The sequence below is a fragment of the Solenopsis invicta genome, chromosome 1, assembly GCF_016802725.1.
Source record: "Solenopsis invicta isolate M01_SB chromosome 1, UNIL_Sinv_3.0, whole genome shotgun sequence".
NCBI classification, from domain to species: Eukaryota; Metazoa; Arthropoda; class Insecta; order Hymenoptera; family Formicidae; genus Solenopsis; species Solenopsis invicta.
Genome location: NC_052664.1, coordinates 18881916 through 18908187, shown reverse-complemented (window position 1 = coordinate 18908187; position 26272 = coordinate 18881916). Strand labels below are relative to the sequence as shown.

General features: G+C 36.0%; 4 protein-coding genes across 8 annotated transcripts in view; 2 read left to right on the top strand and 2 right to left on the bottom strand.

The window, feature by feature from the left end:
• LOC105201231 (protein phosphatase Slingshot homolog 2) overlaps nucleotides 1-15619 on the bottom strand; it is a 138730-nt gene extending 123111 nt beyond the window's left edge. Inside the window, exons 1-3 of one of the 2 annotated variants that reach the window (XM_026132854.2) lie at nucleotides 11918-12097; nucleotides 10786-11128; nucleotides 2822-2877 (exon numbers count right to left, since the gene is read on the bottom strand). In XM_026132854.2, coding sequence (XP_025988639.1) covers nucleotides 2822-2877; nucleotides 10786-10968 — 239 coding nt within the window. In that variant the 5' untranslated portion in view covers nucleotides 10969-11128; nucleotides 11918-12097. Of the gene's footprint in view, nucleotides 1-2821; nucleotides 2878-10785; nucleotides 11129-11917; nucleotides 12098-15362 lie in introns of those variants that run through there. The other variant, XM_026132856.2, reaches the window with a different exon arrangement.
• A 2026-nt stretch (nucleotides 15620-17645) lies between these two features.
• Nucleotides 17646-19119, top strand: LOC105201143 (ribosome maturation protein SBDS). Its single transcript, XM_011169047.3, has 2 exons — nucleotides 17646-18021; nucleotides 18357-19119. Exons 1-2 carry the CDS (start codon nucleotides 17891-17893, stop codon nucleotides 18985-18987), a joined length of 762 nt encoding a protein of 253 aa, XP_011167349.2. The 5' UTR covers nucleotides 17646-17890; the 3' UTR covers nucleotides 18988-19119.
• Nucleotides 19034-21308, bottom strand: LOC105201144 (corrinoid adenosyltransferase). The gene is made up of 3 exons (XM_011169049.3): nucleotides 21100-21308; nucleotides 20558-20927; nucleotides 19034-19974 (listed from the first exon to the last, which is right to left on the bottom strand). The coding sequence occupies exons 1-3, from the start codon at nucleotides 21177-21179 to the stop codon at nucleotides 19747-19749; spliced, it is 678 nt and encodes a 225-aa protein (XP_011167351.2). The 5' UTR covers nucleotides 21180-21308; the 3' UTR covers nucleotides 19034-19746.
• Nucleotides 20810-26193, top strand: LOC105201146 (cell division control protein 45 homolog). 4 transcript variants are annotated; one of them, XM_039459675.1, is made up of 9 exons: nucleotides 20810-20940; nucleotides 23571-23723; nucleotides 23804-24013; nucleotides 24084-24260; nucleotides 24342-24577; nucleotides 24669-25005; nucleotides 25090-25484; nucleotides 25555-25631; nucleotides 25709-26193. In XM_039459675.1, the coding sequence occupies exons 2-9, from the start codon at nucleotides 23652-23654 to the stop codon at nucleotides 25771-25773; spliced, it is 1569 nt and encodes a 522-aa protein (XP_039315609.1). In that variant the 5' UTR covers nucleotides 20810-20940; nucleotides 23571-23651; the 3' UTR covers nucleotides 25774-26193. The 4 variants fall into 4 exon arrangements, with proteins under 4 accessions (XP_039315609.1, XP_039315600.1, XP_011167354.1 ...); XM_039459666.1 differs by lacking the exon at nucleotides 20810-20940 and adding an exon at nucleotides 21167-21283; XM_011169052.3 differs by lacking the exon at nucleotides 20810-20940 and adding an exon at nucleotides 21645-22379.
• The last annotated feature ends 79 nt before the right edge of the window (nucleotides 26194-26272 follow it).

Sequence of the window (26272 nt, the reverse complement as noted above, 5' to 3'; positions counted from 1 at the left end):
GTCTCGTTCAATATCCGCGATTAAAACTCTCGTAACGGTCGCGACCCTCGTTAGAACGGGGGTATCTTAATATCCGCTTGCGACACCCCCTTTCCCCCCTCCCTCTCGGTTTTTTCCTCTTTCTATCTACGAAGCGACTCCGATTACGTCTCCCGCGTAACTTTACGATCCGCGCACGAAGCGAGATGTTACGCAAACGCGCCGTGAAAGTCGGACGATTAAGAGCGAAGCCTTCTCCTCGCGGCGGTTTACGCGGAGCAGGAGAGTGAATCGGAGTTCCGTGAGGATTTCCCGCGCGTACACGCGTTTATTTACGCACAAGTGCGACGCAGATTGGAGACGCGTCGCGCTGTCCGTCTATGCGAGAAATTCGCGCGTCGCGGCACCGCGCTTTCCTTTGTGAAAGACAAGTTGTTGGATCGGGCGAGTTACAGCGAAGAAGATCCGAAGGAGGAAGCGAAGGCGCGCTTCCACCAGGAAACGTTGAAACTCATTTTCGTAGTTGATTAAATAACAGCCTCGCCGCGTTTCTCGCGTTATTTCCTGTTGAACCGACACGATTCCGAGAGCGCGATCAATCGTGAATTCGTGATACTCGAGCGAATAAGTGCCTTTCGCCGGGAAGAGGAGATCGTCCGATCGTTGACGCCGTAAAATTGGTTCATAAAAAGTTCATTACACTTATCATCCTCATGTTACGACTTCGTTTTAAAATCTAGATCCGTTATTTATGATGCTATAAAGCATCAAACTACATTATGAACATGATTCACGAAATGTAATAAAGTTTCTTGCAGTTTCTTGCTAAGTATACGTCCGCGTATTTTCATATAAAATATAAAATATTGCCGTGTATCTTTGATGGGAAGGAAGAATATTAAGCAAAAGTAAACGTTCTTTAAGACCGTAACTTTAAAAAAAAAAAAAAAAAAAAACAGATGGAGACGAGTTAGTAAGTTAATATTCGAGATAGTTACAAAGTTAAACCTAATTACCTGCTCTTTCTAATATAAATGTTGTTACAAATAACAATAAGTAAATGTAATATTTTGCAAAATATATAATATTTATAGATAGTATTTATACACTTTTACGTGCATCAATACACAATTGCATTGTACTTTAATAAATTATGATGTTAATTTATTATTATAATACTATAATATTATATTAATTATTAAATTAATACAATTTTAATAATTTACAATAATTTATTAAATTAATATAATTTTTAATTATATTAATTTAACAAAATATGTTAATAAGATCTTAATAAGATTTTGTTGTATCGAAAAATAATGCATTAATAATGCAGAAATAACGAACTGCATTGGTTTAAACAAACCGTTCTAAAGATAAAATCTCGAAGACATGCATAAAGTAAACTAATTTCAGATTAGGTATCCATTCGCACGGCGATAAAACCAACGCCGATCGTTGCAGCATCTCGATACCTGTCTCCAAGAACATAAACACAGCAAGACACGGCGCTTGTTCGGCCAATGCAATAAAAGTACTTGGCGCATCTCGAATGTCCAATGATAAAACCAATCTCAGTCCATGCAAGATCGTCTTGAATTCGCGAAAGTTAATTATAAGAAAATAGAAAATTCCAAATATCCCGTGCGAGTTTCGCAAAAAAAATCCCGTAAAAATTTTGATCATCAGACGATTACGTGGAAGCCGATTTTACTACCAATGATCAATAAAACGAGAACAAATTATTCGCTCACCGTAAGTAAATATTGCTACCAGTCTACAGATTGCTAGTCTGGCAAGCCACGTCGTTCGCATCCTTATCGCGACTTATTAGCGCCCGCGTTGAATTCGCGTCATTTTCGAGCTCGATAGTCGGAGCAAGTACGCGTTGACAAACGAGAAAATCGGCCGAGAACATTCCGCGCGCGAGATGAGAGCCCGGAGACGCCACTGATCTCGACACGCTTAATGATGCAGCCTTGCGATTTGATCTTATCGCCATTGAAGCTGGTACGTGCATACACGTATCCGTTTGTAAGGTGTCCCCGAGCTCGCCGAGAAAGTTTGCACAAGATTTGTGTCGCTTAGCGCAAAGATCATATTATTGCAAAAATAATGTGTAATTTAAAGTGCATTATGTTTATTCTGCACATTCATACATATCTCATTTATTATATTATTTTTATAACCAATTATGTTACACTGAGAGAAAAAATATTATAAAACGAAGAAATTTTATTCAACACACAAAAATTATTTATTCAGTGAATAAATAATAGCTTATCTACTAGCAGTCAAGTTAAAAATTTCTAAATTGAAATATTTATTTTGTAAACAAAATGAAAAAATATATAATTTTTAATCAAGTAATTTTTTCTCGCAGTTTAGAAAATATTTACTGTTAGACTGTTTTTATATTCAAGATAATCAGATTTTTAAATCTAAGAAAGCAATTTAAGTAAGTTTAACAATACTATTAGCTTATTTGTAAAATCATTATTTAAATGCAAGCTACGTAAAAATACAAAATTATGTATTTAAGGTAATATGTCTATTTACTTAAAAGCAAATATTTTTTTAAAACTAAACAAACAAATACACTTGCATCAAGATATATTTAGGTTTAAGAAAATGTATCTTTTTCATTAAAAAGAAATTTCTCTCAGTGTATATATTAACAAATGCTTTTTAACTTTATCAAATCTACGTCGTTCATTCGTCAACATTTCCGCGTGTAATTACATAACTCAAAATGGAATTCCGGATAGTCTATTTCTCTTGTCAAGAAAGGATGCACAATATTTTTGCATCAATAGCTAATAATTTATTTATGTAAACTTACCTTTTACAACTTCTCGTAGTGTCCTCGTCGTCAGCCGGTGCGCCTGCTCCTGAATCCTGAAAAAAATAACAATCTTTAATACTGTAAACACATAGTAGGAGATAAACATACGATAATAAAGTTTATTTATACCTTGAAACTCTTATCACCTTATTCTTTTTCAGAGATAAGAGTTTCAAGATTTAATCACGATATCCGCTGATTCTTCGACTTACAATCCAAGAAATTTATTAATTAGCAAGGCGGAACTTTTTGCCTGCTTCCTCTTTTCACTTTCGGTCAATTTCTGTTGCGAACAAAAACCGCCAAACAAACGGCATTAATAATTTGCAGTGAAAGCGCTAACAAAGGATCATTGCCGCGGAATTACGTCAATACCAGCTCTATGACAGGGAAATACGGATAAGCCCCTTTATTCGTCCCCCTGAAGATAATTGAGGCATCGTGACAACCACGGTGAACGGCACGTAACGCTGGAAAGTACAGCCGTACACTTGTAGACAATACTGTGTTTGTAAACCACCGAATAAAATTGCCGTCGCAAACGGTCAATTCAAAAGTTTATTATAGCTATCTGACAAATTTTTGTCGACAGTATCACCCAGAGAATAATTTCATCGAATAAAAAAAATTTGTTTGAATCAAAAAAATTTGTGCATTGATATACGGTTAAAGAGTTTCATTGATTTGAGAAGAAAAATTTTGGTTATTCCTTTTATTAGAATTAACGAAATAATTAAATGGATAGCAACGCAAATCTTTTCTTAAATGAATGAAATATATTTTTAAAACCAGAACAACTGAATTGATTTTCTTACATTTTTCTGTCAGTACTTTCTTTGAATTAAAAAATTATTTGTTTAAATTAAACAAGCAATTTGAAAAAACAATTTATTTATTTTCAAAAAGAATAATAACGTCATTTCTTAAAATCAAGTAAATTTTTATTTTTCTCAAAGGTATTTTCACTTCAACTAAAAAAAAGAAAAAAAACTAATTAAAGAAATTATTTCATCAATTTAAACGTAATTTTTCTCTGGGTATACAAACTCTGCCCTGGAAAAGTACAGCAGAGAGAGACAGAAACTATTAGTTTCCTGAAATTTGATTTGCTTTTCAATATGATAAAATTTTTATGAAACGCTAATTCTCTCTGCCTTGTGCATTTTCCAATTAATTTTCTCCAATTATAGAAGGATATTAAATTAAAAGCTTTTGCGATAACAGCATTTAATTTCCAGAATTCCGTTTAATTGATAGATTTTCCGATATAGTTCGTTAGTGATAAAACTCCTTAATTACTTCAAAAAAATTCTGATCAACAATAAATATTAAAAAATATAGAGAATGAAGCATCAATCTATTCTCTCTGTTGTTATTACATACAAATTAATCGTAACTATTCCAATCAAATTCAATTTGAAAGTTTCAACTCTTAAGGCGTTAAGTTCTAAAGTTCTTTCAGAAAAATGGCAGAAAACAATTTGTATCTACAAACTTACATAAATTTTTTTACTCGAGAAATGGAAAATAAATTGAATTCTTTAATTTCTGGTTTTATTGTTTTGAATATAAAGAATAGTTTATTATTGAGTTTTTTTTTAAGTGGTTGTACAAATAAATGTATTAGCCATAATATTTATCTAATTTTAGTAAAATTGATGAATGTAACAATACGTATAATAATACAGATGGAAACTCTTGACATTTTTAAAGTTAAGTTAAAAATTAATAACATACTTTGACATGTAAATCTGCCTGGAGTATCGTTTTTACACGTTCATATACAAGTGATAATCCCATTTATTGATACAAGTTAGTACATCACAGTAGAATTTATAGTTCAGTTTCATATCGCTTGCCGTATATAACGTAGTGAGACATTTCCACGCGTCGTTTAGCCGCGCGTAGGCTTCCGCGCGTGTCACGGAGTGGTGGCTCTTTTATTAATAAAGTGCATCGTAAATATCAAGGATACGAAGAGCGCACGAATCCCCATGCTCGCTGGCGCACGGTCACGCAGAAAGCGAACCCTCAAAATCAATAGGCGACCGTGCAGCCAGCGCTCAAGGCTACCCCTCTTTTGATACGCTAAAAAAAATGCCCCTTCGTAGTAAGTGCACTTCGCTATATGCAAAGCGAACGATAGGACAACCCCTTCCCAGTCCCTTGAAACTCAAGGATACTCGACAAAGCGAATTGTCCTCGAAAGCATTTTTGGCATGTGTAAATAAGGTATTAAGCGTAAAAATTGCACTTCGATCGTTCAGAATCTGCGGGCCAATAAAGAAAAATCGTACGGTCGAAATTAAATATATTGTAATCATCGCAAATAATAGCCTCTATAAAATTTGTATTTGTACAATTTCATTTTATTTTATCAAAGGTTTAATATGTAAAATTTTTAATATTTGGTCGATGGGCTCACATCGAATCACTTTAAATAATGAATTGTTTCGAATTCATGGTTTAAAATCAAAAATTTTTTGAAAATATTAAAAACATAAAGGTCTCTTATTTAAACTATATCGTTCCTTCTATAACACTTTTTGTCATTATGTCGAGCCATTTCTCATTTTATTTACAGCTATGATAATTATAATTTTTTTAATTTTATTCGAAACCCGAAAATTTTTGAAAAGACATTCTAGACATTCGAGACTTTTAAAAAATACATTTTCAAGTATTCAGAACTTTAAAGATTAAAAAAAAAAAAACTACGGTTTCAAAGATTCAATATTTTGTATCTCTACACGATTAAGATGTTTAAAAAAAAGGAAATTAATCGTTCATCACTATTCGATGCACAAAATAAATAAAAAAAATAAATAAAATGTATCAATATTGTATTTTGATGATATATTAAAAACAAATTTGATATTATAATAAAAAAAAACGAAGACAGACACATCGAGATGTGGAGATGTTAAGATTAAAAAAAAAAAACACCCATCATCAGCACACATTTTAAAACACATTTTAAAACACTCCGACGAGAGTGGAGTATGCAAAAGACAACATCCTGCAATTATCCTCGAAGAAGATAGTTTACAATGTACCACTACCGCGGTCGTTGAGAAAATTGATCGTGCGAGCGTATAAAACAACGCGTGCCATTAACAACGCAGTACAATTTTCCTATCCTGCCTTAGCACCGCGGCTTAAAATAGAACCTTTCATTTGCTGAAAAGAAGATTGCGCCTGGCCGAGTCGGGAGAGAAAGAGATACGGCGAGAAGAAAGGAGTAGTGAGCAGAGGCTCTGCAGCTTTTTAATTGTGACTTTCAAGGCGAACTGAATTGCGCATTGCGCGACCCACGTGTGTAAAGTCAATTCGCCACTTACTTAAGCGTTTCAATGGTCGAACCTTCAATTTAAAAGAACAGAAAGATATCCCTCAATCTACGAACTGATTATCCTAAACTAAATAGCCAATACCTTCTTCTTCGCGGCGAGTCTTAGATTTGGGAAAGAGGATAAACTGTTTTGACGTTTACATGTCAGCATTAAAAAATGCTTTCCAGATGTTTGAGGATCTTGGGAGATACAACATCCGCGTGAAATAATTCAAGGTATCATTTCAAGACATAAGTAAGCATTGCTAGTATAACACATGATCTTTTCAGCATACTTCCCCAACCATCTTCACTTTTACCTCACAATAAACAAGGGGCACAATTCTAAATACACTCGAGCTAATATACAGAGTGGCCTGAAAATAGTGATCCACTTATGCCTTTTCAGTTTTTTCTTCGTGAAGAAAGTATACTTGTATGCAATTAAAAAACCCTTGGAAACCCCAGCTGCCCAGACACAGATGAGCTCATCCTATAGAAAAATTTAACGCTGGCAATATTTATTTGGTTATTAATTACTTATTTCTAGTATTGAAAGCATTTTTGTTAGTCCCATAAATACTCAAAGTATGTAATTAATCTCTAGCCAAATAAATACTGCCAGTATTAAATTCCTCTGACAGATAAACTTGCAATGCCAGCTTTGTACAATTCTATCGTGAAGATTTTAATATAAAACACGTGACACGTCAGAGTCGCGAATGATCCTTATAACAGGGTGAGTGCTCAAAAACACGTGTCGCGTGCGCGAGAAATAGGTTATTCGGAATTCTATTTCGAGTTATATAATTGCACGCGGAAGTGCCGACTGGCGAAACGCGGATACGAGATTCGATCGTGTACGACAATGTTGTTGTTGTTCGAATCGTCTCACATGAATTATCTTGCGTTTCTCCCTTTTGTATCAGCTGTCGTGAATGATGCACGCCCGTAAACAGAAATACATTGACCGCATGTGCACGGTTGATTTTGCTGTCTCACGACATATTCATGGAAAATTCGTCGATGACTTCTCTTGGAGATCGATATCATCTTTACGATAAATGCAATCGATATTATCAATTGAGATATAATTATTGGCCTCGGTTAATACTTTTTTAATATCAAACGTAAATCTATTTTAAGATGCAGTAAAATGTAATATTATAATTAACTCCGCATTTTATGAATCAAAAAATTTGTCGCAATCTATTGATATTAAAAACAAAATTTGCAATTATCATCAAGTGTGATTGCATAGATAAAATAATTGTAAATTATCTTTTTTACTAAAATGTGATAATATATATTTAGAATTAGTTTTAATTGCGTTTATCTTCTTTTAATTATTAAGTTATTATTCTAATTGTTAAATGCAGACAAAAATTAAAAACGACACGCAATAGCACGATATTATTCATGATATTCATAAACATACTTATCATTCATTTCATAGTTATCTATTTAACAGACATCGATTCGCTAATCTAATCTCTAATCAATGCGACAAAATTATATTAACATCGTTTGCAGCTCTAATGAACCTTTTGTTTTCTTAAATCTGATGCAACTTCGCAAATGTGTTATGTAAATATATGTAAATTAAATACACTGCTCATTAAATAAAAAACGACTGAATTCATAAATCACATTTTTTTACAATTGTTTACGTTATGCAATTATGCGTTTGCACAGATTATTAAATTTATTATTATATTATAACACATAAACTCTATAATAATCTAAATTTTTAATAACTTCTTTTTTATAAGTTAAACTCAATATCTTACAAAGAATTTTAATTATTTTAATTTTTGTATTAGAATCTTTAATTATGCTCCATATTCCACATATTATTTCAATCTCACTAAATTAACAACAAAAAGTTAAAACAAAAATAAAAGATTTAAAAAAAATAGAGTAGAAACAATTTTATATAACTGTTATTATTTACTACTTTCTACAAAACGTTCTGCGAATTTTAAGCAACAAAATAGATAAGCAGCACTATCGTAAAATAAAAGCCTCTTATAAAAATATATTGATTCGCGTTTCAGACGAACGTTGTAGAAGTCAAAGAAAATTTCCAACATTGTAATTTGAATAAACACCGTTGAATAAACACTTTTCTTATCGAATTTTACGTGTACATCAGCATGTGCATAAATCTTGATAATCCTATCTGCAGCTTCTATAGCATCGCTCGCTCAGCGAGTCTTCTTTTTACTTTGATAAAGTTGACGTATAGCTGAGCTAGAAAAATTCGCCCCGGCGTCCATACGTGATTATACCAACTGACTGAAATAATTCAATGACGTTGCCACCCACATCGCATTAAGAAAATATATCTCGAAATATAAGTGAATATGTATGCGTTATAAAGCGTTTATAGGCGGTTTCAATTTTCTTTAAACAAAATTCGCGTCGCATCATTCACCGTAATTACGTATCTGAAAATACGTAACGATGATAAAAGAGATACTTTCATCAACGTGAGACAGAAAGTATTTTCGGATTCTGTAATGTGCTTTCGAACAATGTAAGTGAAGCGCATAGATTAGTGCTACAATGAGTATGTGTCAATCCATCTTAATGCCTAATTATACCGCTGCTCAATTAACGAGACAAAAACAGCAACTATGGCTTGTACACGATAAACAATGCGTAATAATCACGCATGAGAATTTGTGCAAGACAATCTAATTAAGTATGAGATCATATACCGTTTTTTTTAGCTATAAATGTGTATATTTTTAAAAAATATTTTGTTTCAAAATTCCAAATAGTCGCAAAATAAATTCAAACAAGTTTCCATTTAAATGCATTACATGCGAAGCTACAATTGCGTGAACAGACATTTATATATTTTAAAAAGAGTTGAAATTATATTTTATTATCTTTTCCTTTTTTTAATCTTAATATCAGCGATTATTTTAAAACTCTTATTAACCTTCTTTTATATACCTACAAAAAGTATGACCTATATAAATGAAATTGCATTTATGGAAGATAAAGTGGAGATGAAATGCTACGTTCGCCAAATTATTCGTTGCAAATTTTGTCCCGGTAAAAAGGTCAATATTCGATTGAATTCAAATATAGAGAACTGCGCAGAGCACCGCGATCAATACACAATGTAAAATGTTGAAAACCAATTTTGAACGACCCAATTTTATGTTTCATCCCGTACTGTAATTCATACAGTGATCATTTTGTGCCATTGCGTGCTAATATATACAAAATATGCGCGTATCCATAATGTCGTACACCATTAATGTGACTTTCCCCACTCGATACGGATTTGCGTGTTGCTTAGTATGCCGTTATCATAAATCTTGATTATCCTCGAGGAAAAGCATGTGATTAATTCGGCTAACGGTCGTTGTTCACCGCAATTATCTCCTACAAAAGTTGCACTTATCTCCCCTGCGATCTGTTTCTTCTAATCAAAATCTAACTTGCTTCGTCACGAATTTAAACATGATAAATTCCCATTGCAACAAAATTTGCCTGATATCTTACAAATGTAACAAAGTTAAATGTACGTTTCTTTATAAGCAGAAGTAATAAAATTCAAAAACACAAATGTAAAATTTGCTTTTCAAGCAATTCTAAAGACAATGAAAAAATTGCATGATTATTTTTGCAATAATACATTAAAAAAAAACATTATATCGCGTAATATAGGATTATATTTCAAGAATTTCATTCAATTCTTTTTTTCTTACAATTAGTAAAAATAATTGTATTTTTCATAATATCTTCTTGTAAAAATAAAATATAGAGATAACAACAAAGCATCATTTTATTCATTTACTTCCAAGTGAACTTTAACAGAATCAATTTAAATTGAATGCTCATTATTTAACTTGAAATTTTTGATGATTTTCTTTTACTACACACACACAATAAATCGTTTGCTCGTGCTCCGATTTATTTTTCATCAGAAGTATATGTATAAAAAAGTGATTAAATGATTCTTACTCTTTAAATTTCGTAGAGTAAAGCGTCACTCTAAAAGAGTAAAAATTGCGCGCGTGCAATTTTTGATTTGCCACTCTCAATAAAAGTAAAAATTCAACCCTATAATATAAAGTAAAAATTAAGTTTGTGCAATTTTTCGATTTTTCACTCTACGAGATACTTAAACATCTTTAGAAAGTACTTGTAAAGTTATATGGTATTTAAAAAGTCATTTTAAATTACAATTAATTACAACGTTTCTAGTATCTCAAAGAAGAAGAGAGATGCACAGGATACGAATAATCCAATCGTGTGTATTTAAGGTTAATATCGGATTTAAGGTTAATATCGGAAATAGAAAAGTTTTGGAAAGGAAAGTCCCTGATCCTATATATATACTTGCTAAGGAAAAATTGACTCCAAGATGAAATCTATTCCAAAATGAGTTATAAGGCACGATGTTAAAATACATTCCGGATAACAGTAATGGCTCTATTCGTCTTTACAAAATTACTTTAAAGACCTAAAATATCGGCAAATTTCTGGCTCGATTGTTTGCCGTAACGATCACGGAAATCACTAACGCACGAAGTGCACTAGCGTGATTCTAAACTCGCGGGACAATCAGGGAAATCACCGGGCTCCGCCGCCCGGCACGAAATCTTACTTTTGCGATGACTTTGTCTCGCAATTGCATGACGCGTACGCCGCACGCGACTCTTCGTCCACGACGACGGGGTCGCCGTCGATCATCGCCCCGGAGTATGCTGGACCACGGCGAGGGTGGATGGGATGGCGATGGCGGCGGCAGGCCGTAGTGTACAGGCGTTTCCGGCTTCAGCACGATCATGCTTCACGTCAAAATCGACAAAAGTTCCCTCGCGTGCAGATAACGCGCTTTCGCGGTAGAAACTTTCTTCACGTTAAATAAAATTCATCAGATAGACCGCGATTATGAGTCAGACACACGTTAGCGCGCTCGATTATCCGCGGATGTAAACGATTTTACACTAGCAATCAAATTTGTAATTATAATCAAGTGTGCATGAAAATGTTATCAAAATATATCCGTCGTTTTAATTTGGAATTATCTCGATCTACCATCTTCCAACATAATTCGCGTAAAGAACAGTCCAGAGATTTTTTGAAATTATAGTAACGCTCGCACACAGAGAAAAGTTTTTTTCTACAAAAATTTGTTTGAACCAAAGAAATTTGTGCATTGCTATACGATTAAAGAAAAGCTCTCTTTGATTTGAAGAAATTTTTTGATTGTTCCTTTTATTAGAATTAAAGAAATAGTTTGGCTAAGCAACGCAAATCATTTTTTAAATAAAAGAAATGTATTTTTAAAACCAAAACAACTATATTATTTCTTACATATTCCTGTCAGTACTTTCTTTAAATTAAAAAATTATTTCTTCAAATTAAACGAGCAATTTAAAAAAATAATTTCTTTATTTTAAAAAAGGCTAATAACGTTATTTTTTGAAATTTTTATTTTTCTCAAAGATATTTTCACTTCAACTTAAAGAATCCAAGTTAAAGAAATAATTTTATCAATTTAAACATAACTTTTATCTGGGTGCATAAATAATTTTCGACATAACGAAAAAAAAAAAAAAAACAAGAGGCGAAAGATTGACGCCACAGACAAATTAAATAAATTCAATTAAATAAATTTGCTTTAATTCACAGTCAATTGTATTAAAAAAAAATTCAATTTTCAAATTATCTCTCTTGACCAGTTATATTAATTTAATTCGGCACATTTCAGCCAAATGCCTAATTCGCCTTACATATATCGTCTGATCTAACACGATCCCTCACGGGATCCCAACCGGATCACGTTATCGTGACAGCGGTTCACGCTTTTTTCAGTGTTGCAGCGAGAACACGAGAACGCACGGAATATTTATTAGCTACGCGAGCTGCCGTCGTACCGAGTGACGGCGGACTGACTGAATCCGTCGCGATCGCGCCGAGGAGGGCTGCGGGAAAGAAAAAGAGAAAGAGAGCGTCCCCATCTCGCTCGCTGATGCGCCGCTTCGGGTCGAGTCGGGTCAGCCGCAGCACCTCCGCGACGTGATCGTCATCCCTTGGAGCGCGAGATGACACGAACGAAAGGTCACCGACGAAGGTAGCCGTGTCCGAAGGACGACATAGTGGCTTTGAGAGCGCGAGGGAGGGCATTGTGAAAAACAAATGAGAATGGAGTGCCAGAGTCAGGCGAGTATTCGTATTCAATTATCAGCGATCTCGAGTGTCTATTGACATTCGCAGTGGCTGAATCTTTGCCAAATAAGTTCATTAGCGAGTCCTGTCACTCACAATGCTCTGCGCCGGCACAAAGCTCATTGTACATGAAGTTATTTAACCCTTAATCAGGCGCGTGGGGGTAAATTGACTCAGACGCATGAATAAATGAATGTTTCTCCGTTTCGCTTCTGTTCGCAACTCTACCGCCCTGAGTATCTTCCTTGCACACACTTTAGTCTTGACTTCAGCGAAGCAGCATCAATAACATTCGAATATGTGAACTACGAAGAGCAGTTCTCTTAACTCTCGGGTGCATTTGACTCCCAGGCACCTCTATGAAGCTAGCGAAACCAAATAGGCAGAAGCAAATAAAACTTAGTGGAATATTTCCCAGGCGAGACGTACGTAACTTTCTGTGCAATTCGGCGTATTGTTTAAAAGTTTATTTTTAGTTTATTTTTATTTTACATTTCTTTTATTTTTTTCGATGATATAAATGTATATTTTATTTTGTACATTAAAATTTTTTATTTTTAATAAACAGATGAAAAATGTTTATTAATATTTTCATTTTTTGTAATAACATTTTTTTTATTAATTAACATAACAAGGCAAACATATTTATAAAATATAGATACTATAATATTACGTTACTTTCCGAATTATTGCTAGCTGTAAACAATCACATTATTTAAGTAAATACTCATATATTTTATGTGTTTACACTATAATTTAAAGTATAATAATGAATTGAAATTTATTCGATTATTTAAAGTGCCTATTTATTATTGAACTTAAATGTTACGAATTTATTAGTCAAAATGCTACATAAGAAATACTTAAAAAAATATAGATTTTTTTACTTCTAATGCTTGCAAATTGTTTCATGTTTAAAATGTGTCAGTTTATAATTACTTATAAATAAAAATAAAAAACTTTGTTCATACATAAAATATAAATAAAGTGTAGGTCAAATTGATGCCCACGCGACCATTTACGTCATAAAAAAATCGCCCACTTAAGTGTTAATTAGATGATTTTTTTCCGGAGTGGGAGAATCTTAAAAGATGCTATGTTAGCATCAAGAATAAAATTAACTTGTCACTTTAACCTCTAGAGGGCTGGAAGCTGATATATCAGCTTTCGATGATTAAGTGAATTATACTGAAAATTTTGTAGTATTATATTTATGTACACTTATATATTTATGACAAAGTAAATTGCTGTAACTTCGTGTAATGTTTTTTTGTTACTTTACTATAGTTTACCACATCCCAAATTTCGGTATAATATTTTTATAAGTGTTTATATAAAATTTTTTTACTACAAATGCTGTTAAATAGTTATTCTAAAAATATATAATAATATAAAACTCAAAAAATAGAAAAAAATTTGTATACCTTCCAAACCGAAAGTCAATATATCAGTTTTGGAAAAAAATTGAACATTCAAGAGTAATTTCATTCATGGTATTACAAATGGAAAATTAAGACTTTTGCGATTGTACAATATAATTCAACGATCGATAACTCCCGATAACTAATCAGCCACTCATCGGCTGCAATGAACAAAAAGCTGCTTTGACGAGAAACAGTTTCACATTTGTTCGTCATCATTGCACAATTTCAGCATTCCGAGAAAGGGAATGATGAAAGTGTCTATCATACTATTATCAGCACAACGGAACATCCGGAGAAAGGTTTCTTTGAGACAAAAAAATATTTGTTCGAATGAAAGAAATTCGCGCATTGGTTAGACGGTTAAAGAAAAGTTTCTTTAATCTGAAGAATTTTTTTGGTTGTTTATTTAATTAAAATTAAAGAAATAGTTTGGTTGTGCAACGCACATCTTTTTGTAAATGAAAGAAATATATTTTTAAAACCAGTCCACCTAAATTATTTCTTACATTTCTGTCAACACTTTGAATAATTAAATATCTAATTATTTATTAAAATTAAACAAATAATTTGAACGAACAATTGATTTATTTTTAAAAAGGCTAATAATGCAATTTCTTAAAATCAAATAAATTTTTATTTTCCGCAAAGGTATTTTCACTTCAATTTAAACAAGCGAGTTAAAGAAACGATTTCATCAATTTAAACATGATTTTTCTCTGGGTAAAGGGCTTAATCATTCATCAGCCACTCATGTACCGTAAACAAAAGAGAGAAAAAGGAAAGAAAAACAATTCGCGTTCCTCCACTTTCATTTGGTTGCAGTACTCCCTCGATATCGAGAAAGTACCATCGCAAGCATCAATAAATACTCAGGATCGCTGACAATTGAATGCAGAGAGCCGCCTTGGACCGCGTGAGAGAAGCCCCTCTATCGATGACGATCGTGCGAACGGAAAGCGAAAGCACGAAGCGGGGAAAACAAAAAGTCGTGTAACAACACAATCTCCTCGAGACGCGATCCGCGATCGCGCCGAGCGACGGGGCCTCCGCGTATCGAGGACGAGCGGCTGAGAGCCGTGGAATTCCGTGCGTGCATGCGAGCGAGCGAGCGAGCGAGCGAGCGGGCAATCTGCCTACCCATCTACCTACGTTTGTTTACCCTACCGAGGAGTCCCTTTGTTTCGGCGCGCTTTCCGCGCCGACCGGCGACCGCGATTCACGGTCGCGAACGTAGACGAGTCAGGGGGAGCTCACTGAATTCTAATCTTTCTCTCTCGCTCTCTATCTCTCTCTAGATTCCCTTTTTCGCACGGCTGTCAGTGCACGGCCAAATAAGGTAGAGGCAGCCGGTCGAGCTGGGGCGAGCCGAGCCGAGCCGAGCGGAGTTGGAGCGGAGCGGAGCGGAGCGAAGCGAAGCCAGGGGCCAAAATCGTGCGTCGCGCGCGGCGGAGGACGAGGAGGTCGCTCGCGACGACGCGACGCTCGGAGGCGTCCCTCGACGATTGACACGCCGACGGCGCGACCGCGCGCGAGACGCGGTACGCTCGCGCGGAGGACGAGGAGGAAGCGCACGCAAGAGACTTACCGAACTCTGCGGGGAACTGGACACGCTCGGGGAACGCTGCACTGTGACCAACGCCATGGTGATGCGGCACCGTCGTCGCGCCGTCCCGGCCTCGCGACGCGGCAGAATCGCTCGCTCGACACTGTTCTCGCGCGCGCGCACGTACGATCGCGCCGTCAGGAGCGCGGAAAACCCGTCATTTTTCGCGCACCTTTGACGGTATCACGCTCGCGGCGGCCATGTTCAATACAGTCGACGACGGCAGCGCACCGCGCACGCTCGCGCCGCGCCGTGATCACCGTTCGTTCTCCCGCTGTTCCCACCCGGCGTGGCCGGCGACCATCGACGGCAAACGACGCGCGCGAATCCGCCTTATCGCGCGCTCCCCGCTGACGTCAGTGACGTCACGTCGCCGAGCTTCCCACACGCGCGCAATGCGATCTCGCGGTACGATCACGCCGATAGCCGAATTCCTCTCCCCTCGATTCGCATGATAAATAATTTCTTGCTCGCGCGATACCGACTGACCGCACACGAAAACTCCTCTCGTCTCGGTTTTCGAACGTGCCTTTGCGTTTCCGCGCGCGCGACCTCGCGCTACGTTTTTCTCGGCGGCACTGACAAGATATATTTGAAAACTCGCAACTTTGGATGTAAGTATAAAATGTGTATGCACGCCGCGATGAATTAATTTTAATGACGATACTGTCCCAACGTTTTATCAGATAACTTACCGACTGCGACTGTAGAACTGCCACATCAGTGGCAATCGGTAAGTTATCTCTTATGGTAAGACTCCACAGTAGGAATTCTGATAAATTACCGACTTACCCGTGCTGGTTCAGCCGGCGCCTGATGCTCCCCGAGCCCCGAGTCCCCTTCTCTTCGCAGATTTTGCTTGCTATGTTGCTCCGTCGCGTACTCCTTCGCACTCGCACGAGATTCCACTGACCACTCATACAATATTTCACTGACGCTCACTTGTATGTACACTAATCACCAGATACACAAAATCGCAGAATATTTGTGCGACACTTTCAGTGACGAGCGACGACAGGTAAATACCGCGTCGAGACGGAGCACTTGGCCGAATGGCGTCACCGCGTCACTCGACGAGACTCGAATCGCGAAGCCACGTTTATGACGAACGCTCGTGTATTGACTACACTGACGCACGTCGCGAGACACCTTGTGCGACAGTCCCGACGAAGATCGCGAGGCGACTTTGTTGCGTCAAGACGGAGCAACGAGAGAGACCCGCGATTCGCCGGCTGGAGCACCTTCGCGCCACTCGACAATGTTTACTCGCGAGAACGCGTGAAGGACGGCCGCCCGCGAGCTAACCGGTGAGCACACGTCGCACAACACTTTACACGATCACCCCCGGACGACACCCCGACCACACACGGCACGCACACACGATTCCACCTCGATGCGATGGATAACGCGAGAGCAATGCGAGTTCTGACCGAAATCAACATGGCGGACTAAACTTTCGTAAACCGCGCGATCTACCGACGCGTCGAGCGAGAGCAGCTACCGCTTTTGCGTCGTAACTGCGGGTGCTACACCTGCTGCACGTAACTGCACCCTCGTCTATTTATCACGCGTTTGAATAATTGCGTGTAACACACGCCACGCCACGTTCAATTATTGCTCGGGCTATGAGACGAGTGACCTTGCGATCTCAAATTAAAGCTAAATATCCGTGGGATACGCGAAATACGAACATGCAGTCGTCACTTGAGCCGACTGTCCTCGTGACGGACTTCGATCGCACAAGTCTCACGATATACGTGTCACGGAAGGTCAGCGGTATACAAAACATGCATGAGTGTACGCTACGATCGACAAGCGTTGAAAGCTGGGCTAAACAGGATTTTGTTTATCAACTATACCAATCAAATTTGCGTCGCGACGCCACTCGACTTCGGAGTTGATCAGAGCTGCGTTCCCGGCGTTCTCCGACGATACTTCACGACGTGAGTCAATTCAGTAGCTAATTATAAATACGACTGACCTATCGAGATGTACGATGGATTGGTACTCGATGGATTGGTACTACATGCATAATACGTTTCGAACATATAAATTTCGCGGATAACAATAATGTTATTGATAAAATCGTCGTATATCGCACATCGTATCTTTCTTCAGTCAATCCGACGACTAGTGTATTACACTTCTTGCGAGCGAATCCAATCCTAGAATCGAGCGGCAAAGTAACAGTCATATAATTGGCTCTTACTTTTGAACCTAACCAATTACACATCCCATCTGTTAGCAAACGAGTTACATATATATTCTAGTCGCCCCGACGTTCGTATGTCGACGTACGTCGTAGTTTATCGCATGCGTCGTTACGTGCCGAACGTGTTGTGTGTGCGTATCGATTGTAGCTTAGTTTACAAAACAATGTGCAATGTTTTCTGTGACAAAGTGTAAATAGAATTGGAAGAAGCCTGTTACCGATCGAGTGTGCTTCATTCATAGCGATCGTTTGTCAAAAACACTTCAGTCAACCTTATCGAGTCGAGCTCGCTGCAAAAATGTCGAAGATATTTACGCCAACAAATCAAATACGGCTGACAAACGTAGCCGTTGTTCGCATGAAGAAGGGTGGCAAGCGATTCGAGATCGCGTGTTACAAGAACAAAGTGATGTCCTGGAGAAACAAGCAGTGAGTTTCCTTTCATCGAGATGTTCTACCTGTTTAACCTTAAAGTTCCTTTGTTTACCTCATTCACAATTAAGTACGTCGTTATCTGAATTGTATTGCACGTCAAATCTTGATGATTGTATTTGCGAGATTCTACCTTGTTTCTTTCTCATCTTTTATCTTTTAGAATTTGTTTACTTTCTTTGAAACTGTAATGTTTCAATGACCATCTAAAATTTGAAGGAATTGTGTCATGTAATTTATTTTTAATTTGTTATTTAGAAAATTTTTTTTGTTCCGTGTGTAATATGAAATTAAATACGTCATTCGTTATTTCTTTTAAAAATGTATTTCAGAGAAAAGGATATTGACGAAGTACTGCAAACACATACAATATTCACCAATGTGTCAAAGGGTCAGGTAGCGAAGAAGGAAGATCTCTTGAAAGCTTTTGAAACTGAAGATCAAACTGAGATCTGCAAACAGATCCTTGCCAAAGGCGAATTGCAAGTATCTGACAAAGAAAGGCATTTGGCACTGGAATCCATGTTCAAAGACATTGCCACAACAGTTGCCAGCAAGTGTATAAATCCAGAGACCAAGCATCCATATCCAGTTACCATGATTGAGAATGCCATGAGGGACGAGATACATTTTTCTGTTAAACCTAATCGAAATGCCAAGCAGCAGGCACTAGATGTTATCTCACAGCTGAAAGAGGTGATGCCTCTGGAGCGTGTCCAAATGCGACTCAGGATCGTTATAGCAGAAAAAGAGGCTAGGAAATTGAAAGATAAAGTCATTAAACTCATGACTAAGATGGAGACTGAGGAATGGGATAACGGATCGCTAACGATAATCTGCTTAATTGATCCAGGTCAATACAGAGCAGTAGATGAATTAATACGATCAGAAACAAAAGGCACTGGTTTATTGGAATTGGTTAACTTAAACGAGGTAGTTGAAGGGGAAGAACTCTTAACTTAAATTGTAAATTGTTTCTAGGCATTGTTATTCACTGGAGAGATTCATATTTATTAATTATAATTTATATTTTAAGTATATGTTGATAACTTTGTTACATCTTAAGATTATGTCTAATAAAACAATTTGCATTTATATTTACAAATGTTATTTAAGTAAATCATCTACATACACGTGTGTCATGCACCTGTTCATCATTACACTATTCCTTTTAATAACTCTAATAAACATTTCCATTTAGGATTGCAATTAAAAATTTTATCACTTTTTATTCAACCAATTTTATTCTATTTAAAAATTGCAATTTTAGATATGTAACAGAATACCTACAAAATGTGTACTACTTGATAAACATCAAGCGTTCAAACATTAGAAAAAAAGCAAATAATCATACTTAGGATACGTTCCGAATTTACACATCAAACGCATAGAGCATTATTTGTCCTTGTTTAACGTTCAATGAACAACAAAGAACAAATTATGCTCTATGCGTTTAATGTGCAATTTGGAATGGACCCTTAATCATTCTATTTTTTTTTTTTTTTAATCTGCAACTGCGTTATATGTACGTGTATGTGTCCTTTTTTGTCCCAAGCACGCGTATTGAACCTAGTCGAAGCTATTGTGGTTATACAACGCGAGGGCGGCGATGTTGAGTGCCCTAAATTAATATTGTATGTGTACATGTATTATGTATGGTTATGTAAATATTTATATCTGTCTGTGCAAAAAATTCCTACAAAAATTTGTAAATCAGTCCTTTCACTTCTCCTCTGTCACTTCTGCTCGCGGTATATAAATGTTCTCAGTACGTTGATCACATTTAGCCGCGATGCGTGATACTGTTAGAAGGAAGTCTGATAATCTATTCAAATATGTTTGTGCTTCTTTATCTAGAGCACCATCTCGTACTAGAGTTGTAATACTTCTCTCGGCGCGCCTGCATACTGTTCGTGCAACGTGTAGCGAAGCGCAAGCTTTTCCACCACCCTAGTTTTAAAACATCGGATACTATTAGAATTAAAATTTAAAAAATGTGCAGAAAGACAAAATAATGTAAATACCCGCAAAATCACTTCTTATTTTAAGTAAAAGGTTGGCTTATAACTTATTTTTAATACAGATTTTCTCCTTGTTTGAAATAAAGTTATAAATAGTAACCAATGAGCAACGTCATGCCATTCTTCTAGCAGAATATCTTTCAAAAGATATTAGAAGAAAAAAATCTATTTTTTATTTTGCTCTGAAGCTGCTCACAATAAATTGATGATATTTAAGTCAAGTAATTGACTGAGAAAAAAGTTGAAATTCTGAAAAATAGTATGAGAAGTCAATTTTTTTTCCAATATCACTTACATAATCAAATTGAAAGATGATCTGCTAAAAAAATAATACTTTATTGGTGACTCTTAAAGCATTATGTGACCTAATCTAAAACAAAGACAAAATCTATGAAAGACAAATGGTACAGTAATCTCTTGTTAATAAAAACAAATAGTGCGTTTTCTGGGTATTCACATTATTTTGTCCATCTCCCATAGATATACATAAAAATACTCTGATATATAATTACTGGAATGATATAATCTTCAGGAGGAGGGAGCTGATTCGCATACTCTAGAATCCACTCTTCTAGATCTTTAGTGTGTTTGCTTTCAAAAGATCTGGTCTTTCCAGGCACGGACTTAGATATGGCATGGCTCAGATCAAACAGGATCATTTGTACCCTCTTTAACTTGTCGACGTATGGATGCTCAACCTTCCCGTCGCAGGCGAATTCCCTCGCCAGTCCTATGTAAGACGACAGCTCGTCGGTCGCTCCGAGAGCGTTGAAGATCATGTCGTCCTTCGGTTTTGTGTCCCCGGCATCTGTGATCGTCAATCCGGTGTCGCCGTCTCGCGAAAAGACCGCCACCTCGGCCACGTTCGACGTCGTGGTGCCACTACAATGTCAATGTCAGTAAAGTAATAATTACGTATTATCACAATATAATATTTTCCACCGCATAACGCACACAGTGCACCGAATCTGTTTTGCCATTCAATTATTACAATAGAAATGTATACTCCTCGCACGGTGCACTTTGAGGTTATGAAGGGCATTTAAACGCGTACTTGTGTCTCAACGATATACATTGCACCCCGCTCTTGTACATGACAGAGGACTTCCTCCACAGGCCTCTGAACAATTCCATTTTGCGTGTCGCCCGTGACTCAATCAATCCGACTATAACTCACGTGCAGCCCTTCGATCGTCGATCACTGGTGACTGCTATGTTGCAGTATGTTCAACTATGTTGTATGTATATTATTGTAGATGTAGCGTATTTCAACTGTAGGGATAGGTTCCAATAGATTTCACGTTCCACGCATGTGCCGCACGTGAAATTGAAGAAGCAGATAATGAAAAATGAGAAAATGGAAAATAAGTAAGAATATTATCGCGTTTGTTCAAAAATAATCACGATATCTTTGACTTCACGATTCTCTTGTGTTCTTTAGACATCTCTCGATGTCGGAGCATGTCATTCTCTAAAAAAAAAAAATCAATAATATAAATATTCATAAATATATATATTTTCTGTAGAGCTGGGTAGAATATAAATAACTACCATAGACATTTATATAATAATAAACTAGCCCGTTAAAGTCTGATTTATGTAGGCTGTAACCGTAAGAAATTAGCTAAACACAATCGATTATTCTTTTATAAATTGACTATAGCCAATTTTATACAGTTACGGCCTTAATAAACATGTGATTGGATGTCGGAGAGAAAAAGAGAAAAGATAAAAAGTACAAAAACTTCAATACAAGGAACAAAAGAATCTTCGTTCTCTTGTTTATTGTTCCTGTGCTCTCTTCGACGTATAATTATCAAGTCATCCTTAAACACCAAAGAACAGATTTAAAAATCGCGGGGCAAATATGTCGATCAGTCGATTCGATGAATCTCAATCCGTCGATTCGATTAATTTCGATCCGTCGATATTGTCAACGGTACACTGTTTACTATTGCAGTGTTTACAAGAATTGCGAAAACCCTTGCAGTCGGACGTTGCCACACTTGCCACTTGTTGTCAATCGCAAAATTGTGGACTTATCGTCGCATCCTGAGTGTTACGCTTGACCGCTCGCGAACCGCGCCGATCTCCGGAGTCATGGCGGCGTCGAAAGCAATCTGCTCTCGCCGGCGCCAACGGCGGTCGAGCGATCGTCGCGCGCAACGGGGCGCCGTGTGATCTGACGGTTTGGATTTTTCGCGCTAAATCGCCCGTTCCAAGACTCGTGCGCGAGGCCGTCGCGAAATCTGCGATGTTTCGCCTGCCGTAGACAGTCGCATCATGTTCGTGACCAACCTGGAAAAGGATTTCTACGATGCGATACAAAAAAGCGTGAGTCGACGTCCCGTTCTGCCTCGCGGCGGTGTGTTTTGTGTCCGTCGCGTATAGGTTACGCCGCGACCTACCTGCACCATCTCGCTTCTCGAACTCTCTCAACAGCCTTCTCGGCTCTTCTGCGACGTTCCGATTATCGGTGTTTTTTCATCCTTCTGGCTGCGTAAATTACGTAATTACACATATTTCTAGCTGTCCCCTGGATCACCGGGTCGCGTGCAAGTCTCTAACCATCATTGATTTCTTTTTCTTTCATTAATAAACAATTGTTGTTACTCAAATTGTGTTTATTGCTGATAAACACAAACGGCATGTATATTTCCTGCATGCTTTGTAATAAATACCTAGTGAAATTTATACTTTAATTCATTCAGCTTCACATGATTCTGTTTTTTCTTTGACTCAGAGTCGCATCCGATTCTTTTGCTTCTTATTAACAATAAATGTGTCTTTTATTAATAAAATCTAATAATAACACATGTAAACAGTGTGTTTATTGGTTGTATACTTTACAACAAAACTCTTCTTTACATTTGTACTTGTGTCTATGGTTATACATAATTCTATCTTTTTAGATAAATAGAAAATTATATCCTACATATCTGATTTTTTTATTCTCTATAACTACCAAACGTAATGCAAATTATTCATTTTTATACACTTTATAATAAATAATTCTTTATTAAAAATCTATATTCTTATTCATATTAATACATAATTCTGTCTTTTTTTACATAGATAATTGTATTATATCTGACTTCTTTGTTTCTATATAATAATAAGTGTTTATTATTAAAATGTATTGTTTAATAATAAACATAAGCAGCTAGTATATTCCTTGTATACTTTGCAACAATTTTGTTTTATGCTTTACAATAAGTAATTCTTTTTTCAATTTATACTCATATTCATACTTACACATAACACTATTCTTTTAAATAAAAAGAAAATCATATTGCATGTGTTTGATGTTTCAACAACAAAATGCAATCTGTATTTATTCACTTGATATAATTTACAATAATTTTTTATTAAAAATCTATACCTGTTTTCATATATAATTCTTTCTTTTGAATAGTTAGAGAATCATATCATGTATACTGCATCCTTTGATTTTATTAATAATAAACATTTGCGTATATCATATAATTTTTTATTGCTAAATAACTAATCTTTTTCCTATTTCAGAGATGCTTACTTTTGGTGAACTTTGATGTTGATGCAATCTGTGCCTGTAGAATATTACAACAGCTTTTCAAAAATGATCATATGATATACACTCTTGTACCTGTCCGAGGTATTCAGGATATGATAAATGCCTTTGATGAAAATTGTGAAGAGGTAACTCAAGGATCTTATAAATATGTTTATTATCATGTCCTCTACTTGACGATAATAATTTAAGAAAAATTTCTCTTCAGATAAAAAATGTTGTTATGATAAACTGTGGCGGTACTCTAGATTTAGTAGAATTACTTCGACCGGACGAATCCGTGGTATTTTTTATCCTTGATAGTCATAGACCTTATGATTTATGCAATATATATTCAGAAAGTCAAATACGTATCCTTGGTAAACCCGATGAAGACAATGAGATTCCAGAATATAATGATATATTCCGAGATGATAGTGTATGTAACAAATTGTCTTATTCCACCTACAACTCTTTATATTTTCTATAATTTTTTCAATTGCTTACAGTCAGATGAAGAGGACGCAAGCGAGGAAGAATCAGGGAATGAAAACGAAGGTAGGCAAAGTAAAAGAAGAAGATTGAATGAAGAGGATATATTAAGGCGAAGCGAACGAAGAAAATGGGTTGAAAATAGGGCAACAATTCTTTTCAATTACTTACAGTACAGTTACTATGGCAAATCGGTATGTATTATAATTTACGATTTCAACAATAATAATAAAAAATTTTATTTTTAAAATTGTACATGTTTCATTTTATTGCAGAGCGCGATAGTAGTGTTTGAGATGGCTTGGAATATGTCAAAGGATAATTTAGACATGGTATGGTGGGCCATAGTCGGTTCCACGGAACAGTCTATCCTTAGCAAAGTAGAGTCACGAGTAGCCGTCCTTGAGGAAGGTTCTCTTCAGGCACATGTTTCAAGATTAACACATAGACAAGGTGTTGATGTTGACAATCAACAACAACAGAGTATTCTTAAAATTACTTATGATAAAGAGTATCCTTTTGTACATATAATTTGTCCTCGACTCGTTAAATTTGACATATATTATTCATACATATGCTATATAATTTCTTAATAATAACAGTCTCCAATTAGCATTATATCGTCACTGGACTGTTGAAGCTAGCTTGAAATATTCAATGTCAACTGCAGTGTCGTTACGTTTGTGGTCCATTAGAGGGGAACAACGTTTGAGAGAAGTTTTAGCTGAAATGGGTTTACCTCTGGTGCAATCCAGACAATTATTTCGTGCAATGGATCTTACTTTTAGACAAGAATTTAAGCAAATGGTTGAAAAATTAGCTGGCAAATATAATGTCAGTAGCATCATTGGCACTAGTTTTACACTTCAATATGGTTATCGTTTTAAATATTGTTCGTCAGATATGGTATATGCTATGTTAGCTTTACTAGATTCTACGGTAAGTCAGCAGTTATTAAATAATAACTAATAAAAAAACTATAATAACTATTTTATTAATGTATACATTATTGTACATTTGCAGACGAAAGACAGGCAACCACAACGTTGTTTTTTAGATGCGCTGGATTGTTTGTCACGTACAAAAAAGGATGCTTTAGAAAGTGGGATTGAAAAAGCGAAACTTATGCTTCATAATATCTTCAAAACTGCACAGAGTGTATTAGAAGCTAAACAAGTAAAGAATTTTGGTTCTTTTTTATATCTTAGTGTGCCGGATGGGAATATAGATAATTATTTATTTGCACATCCTCATCCTCTGATTATGCTGGCTCAGTTTGCCCTCAAAGCATATGTAAATTCTTCGAGAAACAAACGCGCTTCTGAGTGGCCCCTTGTGGCCTCTGCAACATTTAATACAGAGGAAGGGTCATGCCTTCTTGTTGGTATACCACCAGTTTGCGAGGATCAACCCAGAAGGTAATATTTGTAGGCATAAACAAAATATAACTTACATAATTTTTTTTAACCATGAATTTTTTCATTACAGTTTATTTGGAAAAGCGTTCGAGCAGGCTGCAAAGAATAAAAATTGTTACAATGAAGCAGATTATTTTGACAGTACAAGTAAGTAAAGTGAAATTTTTTTAGTTACATGAATCTGATGGAATTCACAGTATTTAACATTTTTCCCCTTTTTATAGTAATAAGACTGAAAATTGAAGAAAGACCTAAGTTTCTTGATGCTTTGGCAGCACTCCTTGCGTGATAATACTGTGATTATCATCACAGACGTATAATTATCGAAGATAAACGAGATATATGACAATTTTAATTTTTAACTAACACGACTATTAAAACAACTCGAAGCACTTTATTGCTCATGACTTATAGTGCCTTTTTTTTAACGCAAATTCATTGTACATTTTTTTTAACCAGCGACGGTAGTAGCTTTATAATTGTAAAATATTTAATATGTAAATTAGGACTGGTAGGTGAATCAATAACAGTGTGTGAGTGTAATGTGTGTTGTATAAAAAATGCTAGGATAATACAACAGTAAGTGATAAGTGAAAAATATCATAGTTTGCATTAGTAATTTAAGAGACATGGTAAAATAAAATACTTTTATAAAAAAAGAAACAGAAGAAATTAAAAAAGTACGAATAAAAATTGCTATATTGGACAATTGATATGATGCTCATTATTGCCTACATGCTAAATTTATGCAACACAGATGTGTAGTTACGCCAATAGGCCTGTTCTTA

Excerpts from the sequence above, each read along its gene's own strand:
- LOC105201144 (XM_011169049.3), bottom strand. The coding sequence starts at position 21,179 with ATGGAATTGTTCAGAGGCCTGTGGAGGAAGTCCTCTGTCATGTACAAG. Across the intron at positions 20,928-21,099 it reads TGTATATCGTTGAGACACAA|TGGCACCACGACGTCGAACG; the intron begins GTACGCGTTTAA and ends TTGACATTGTAG. Across the intron at positions 19,975-20,557 it reads CTGAAGATTATATCATTCCA|GGTGGTGGAAAAGCTTGCGC; the intron begins GTAATTATATAT and ends TTTTAAAACTAG.
- LOC105201146 (XM_011169052.3), top strand. The coding sequence starts at position 22,329 with ATGTTCGTGACCAACCTGGAAAAGGATTTCTACGATGCGATACAAAAA. Across the intron at positions 22,380-23,570 it reads ACGATGCGATACAAAAAAGC|AGATGCTTACTTTTGGTGAA; the intron begins GTGAGTCGACGT and ends TTCCTATTTCAG. Across the intron at positions 24,261-24,341 it reads ACAGTTACTATGGCAAATCG|AGCGCGATAGTAGTGTTTGA; the intron begins GTATGTATTATA and ends ATTTTATTGCAG.
- LOC105201143 (XM_011169047.3), top strand. The coding sequence starts at position 17,891 with ATGTCGAAGATATTTACGCCAACAAATCAAATACGGCTGACAAACGTA. Across the intron at positions 18,022-18,356 it reads ATGTCCTGGAGAAACAAGCA|AGAAAAGGATATTGACGAAG; the intron begins GTGAGTTTCCTT and ends AATGTATTTCAG.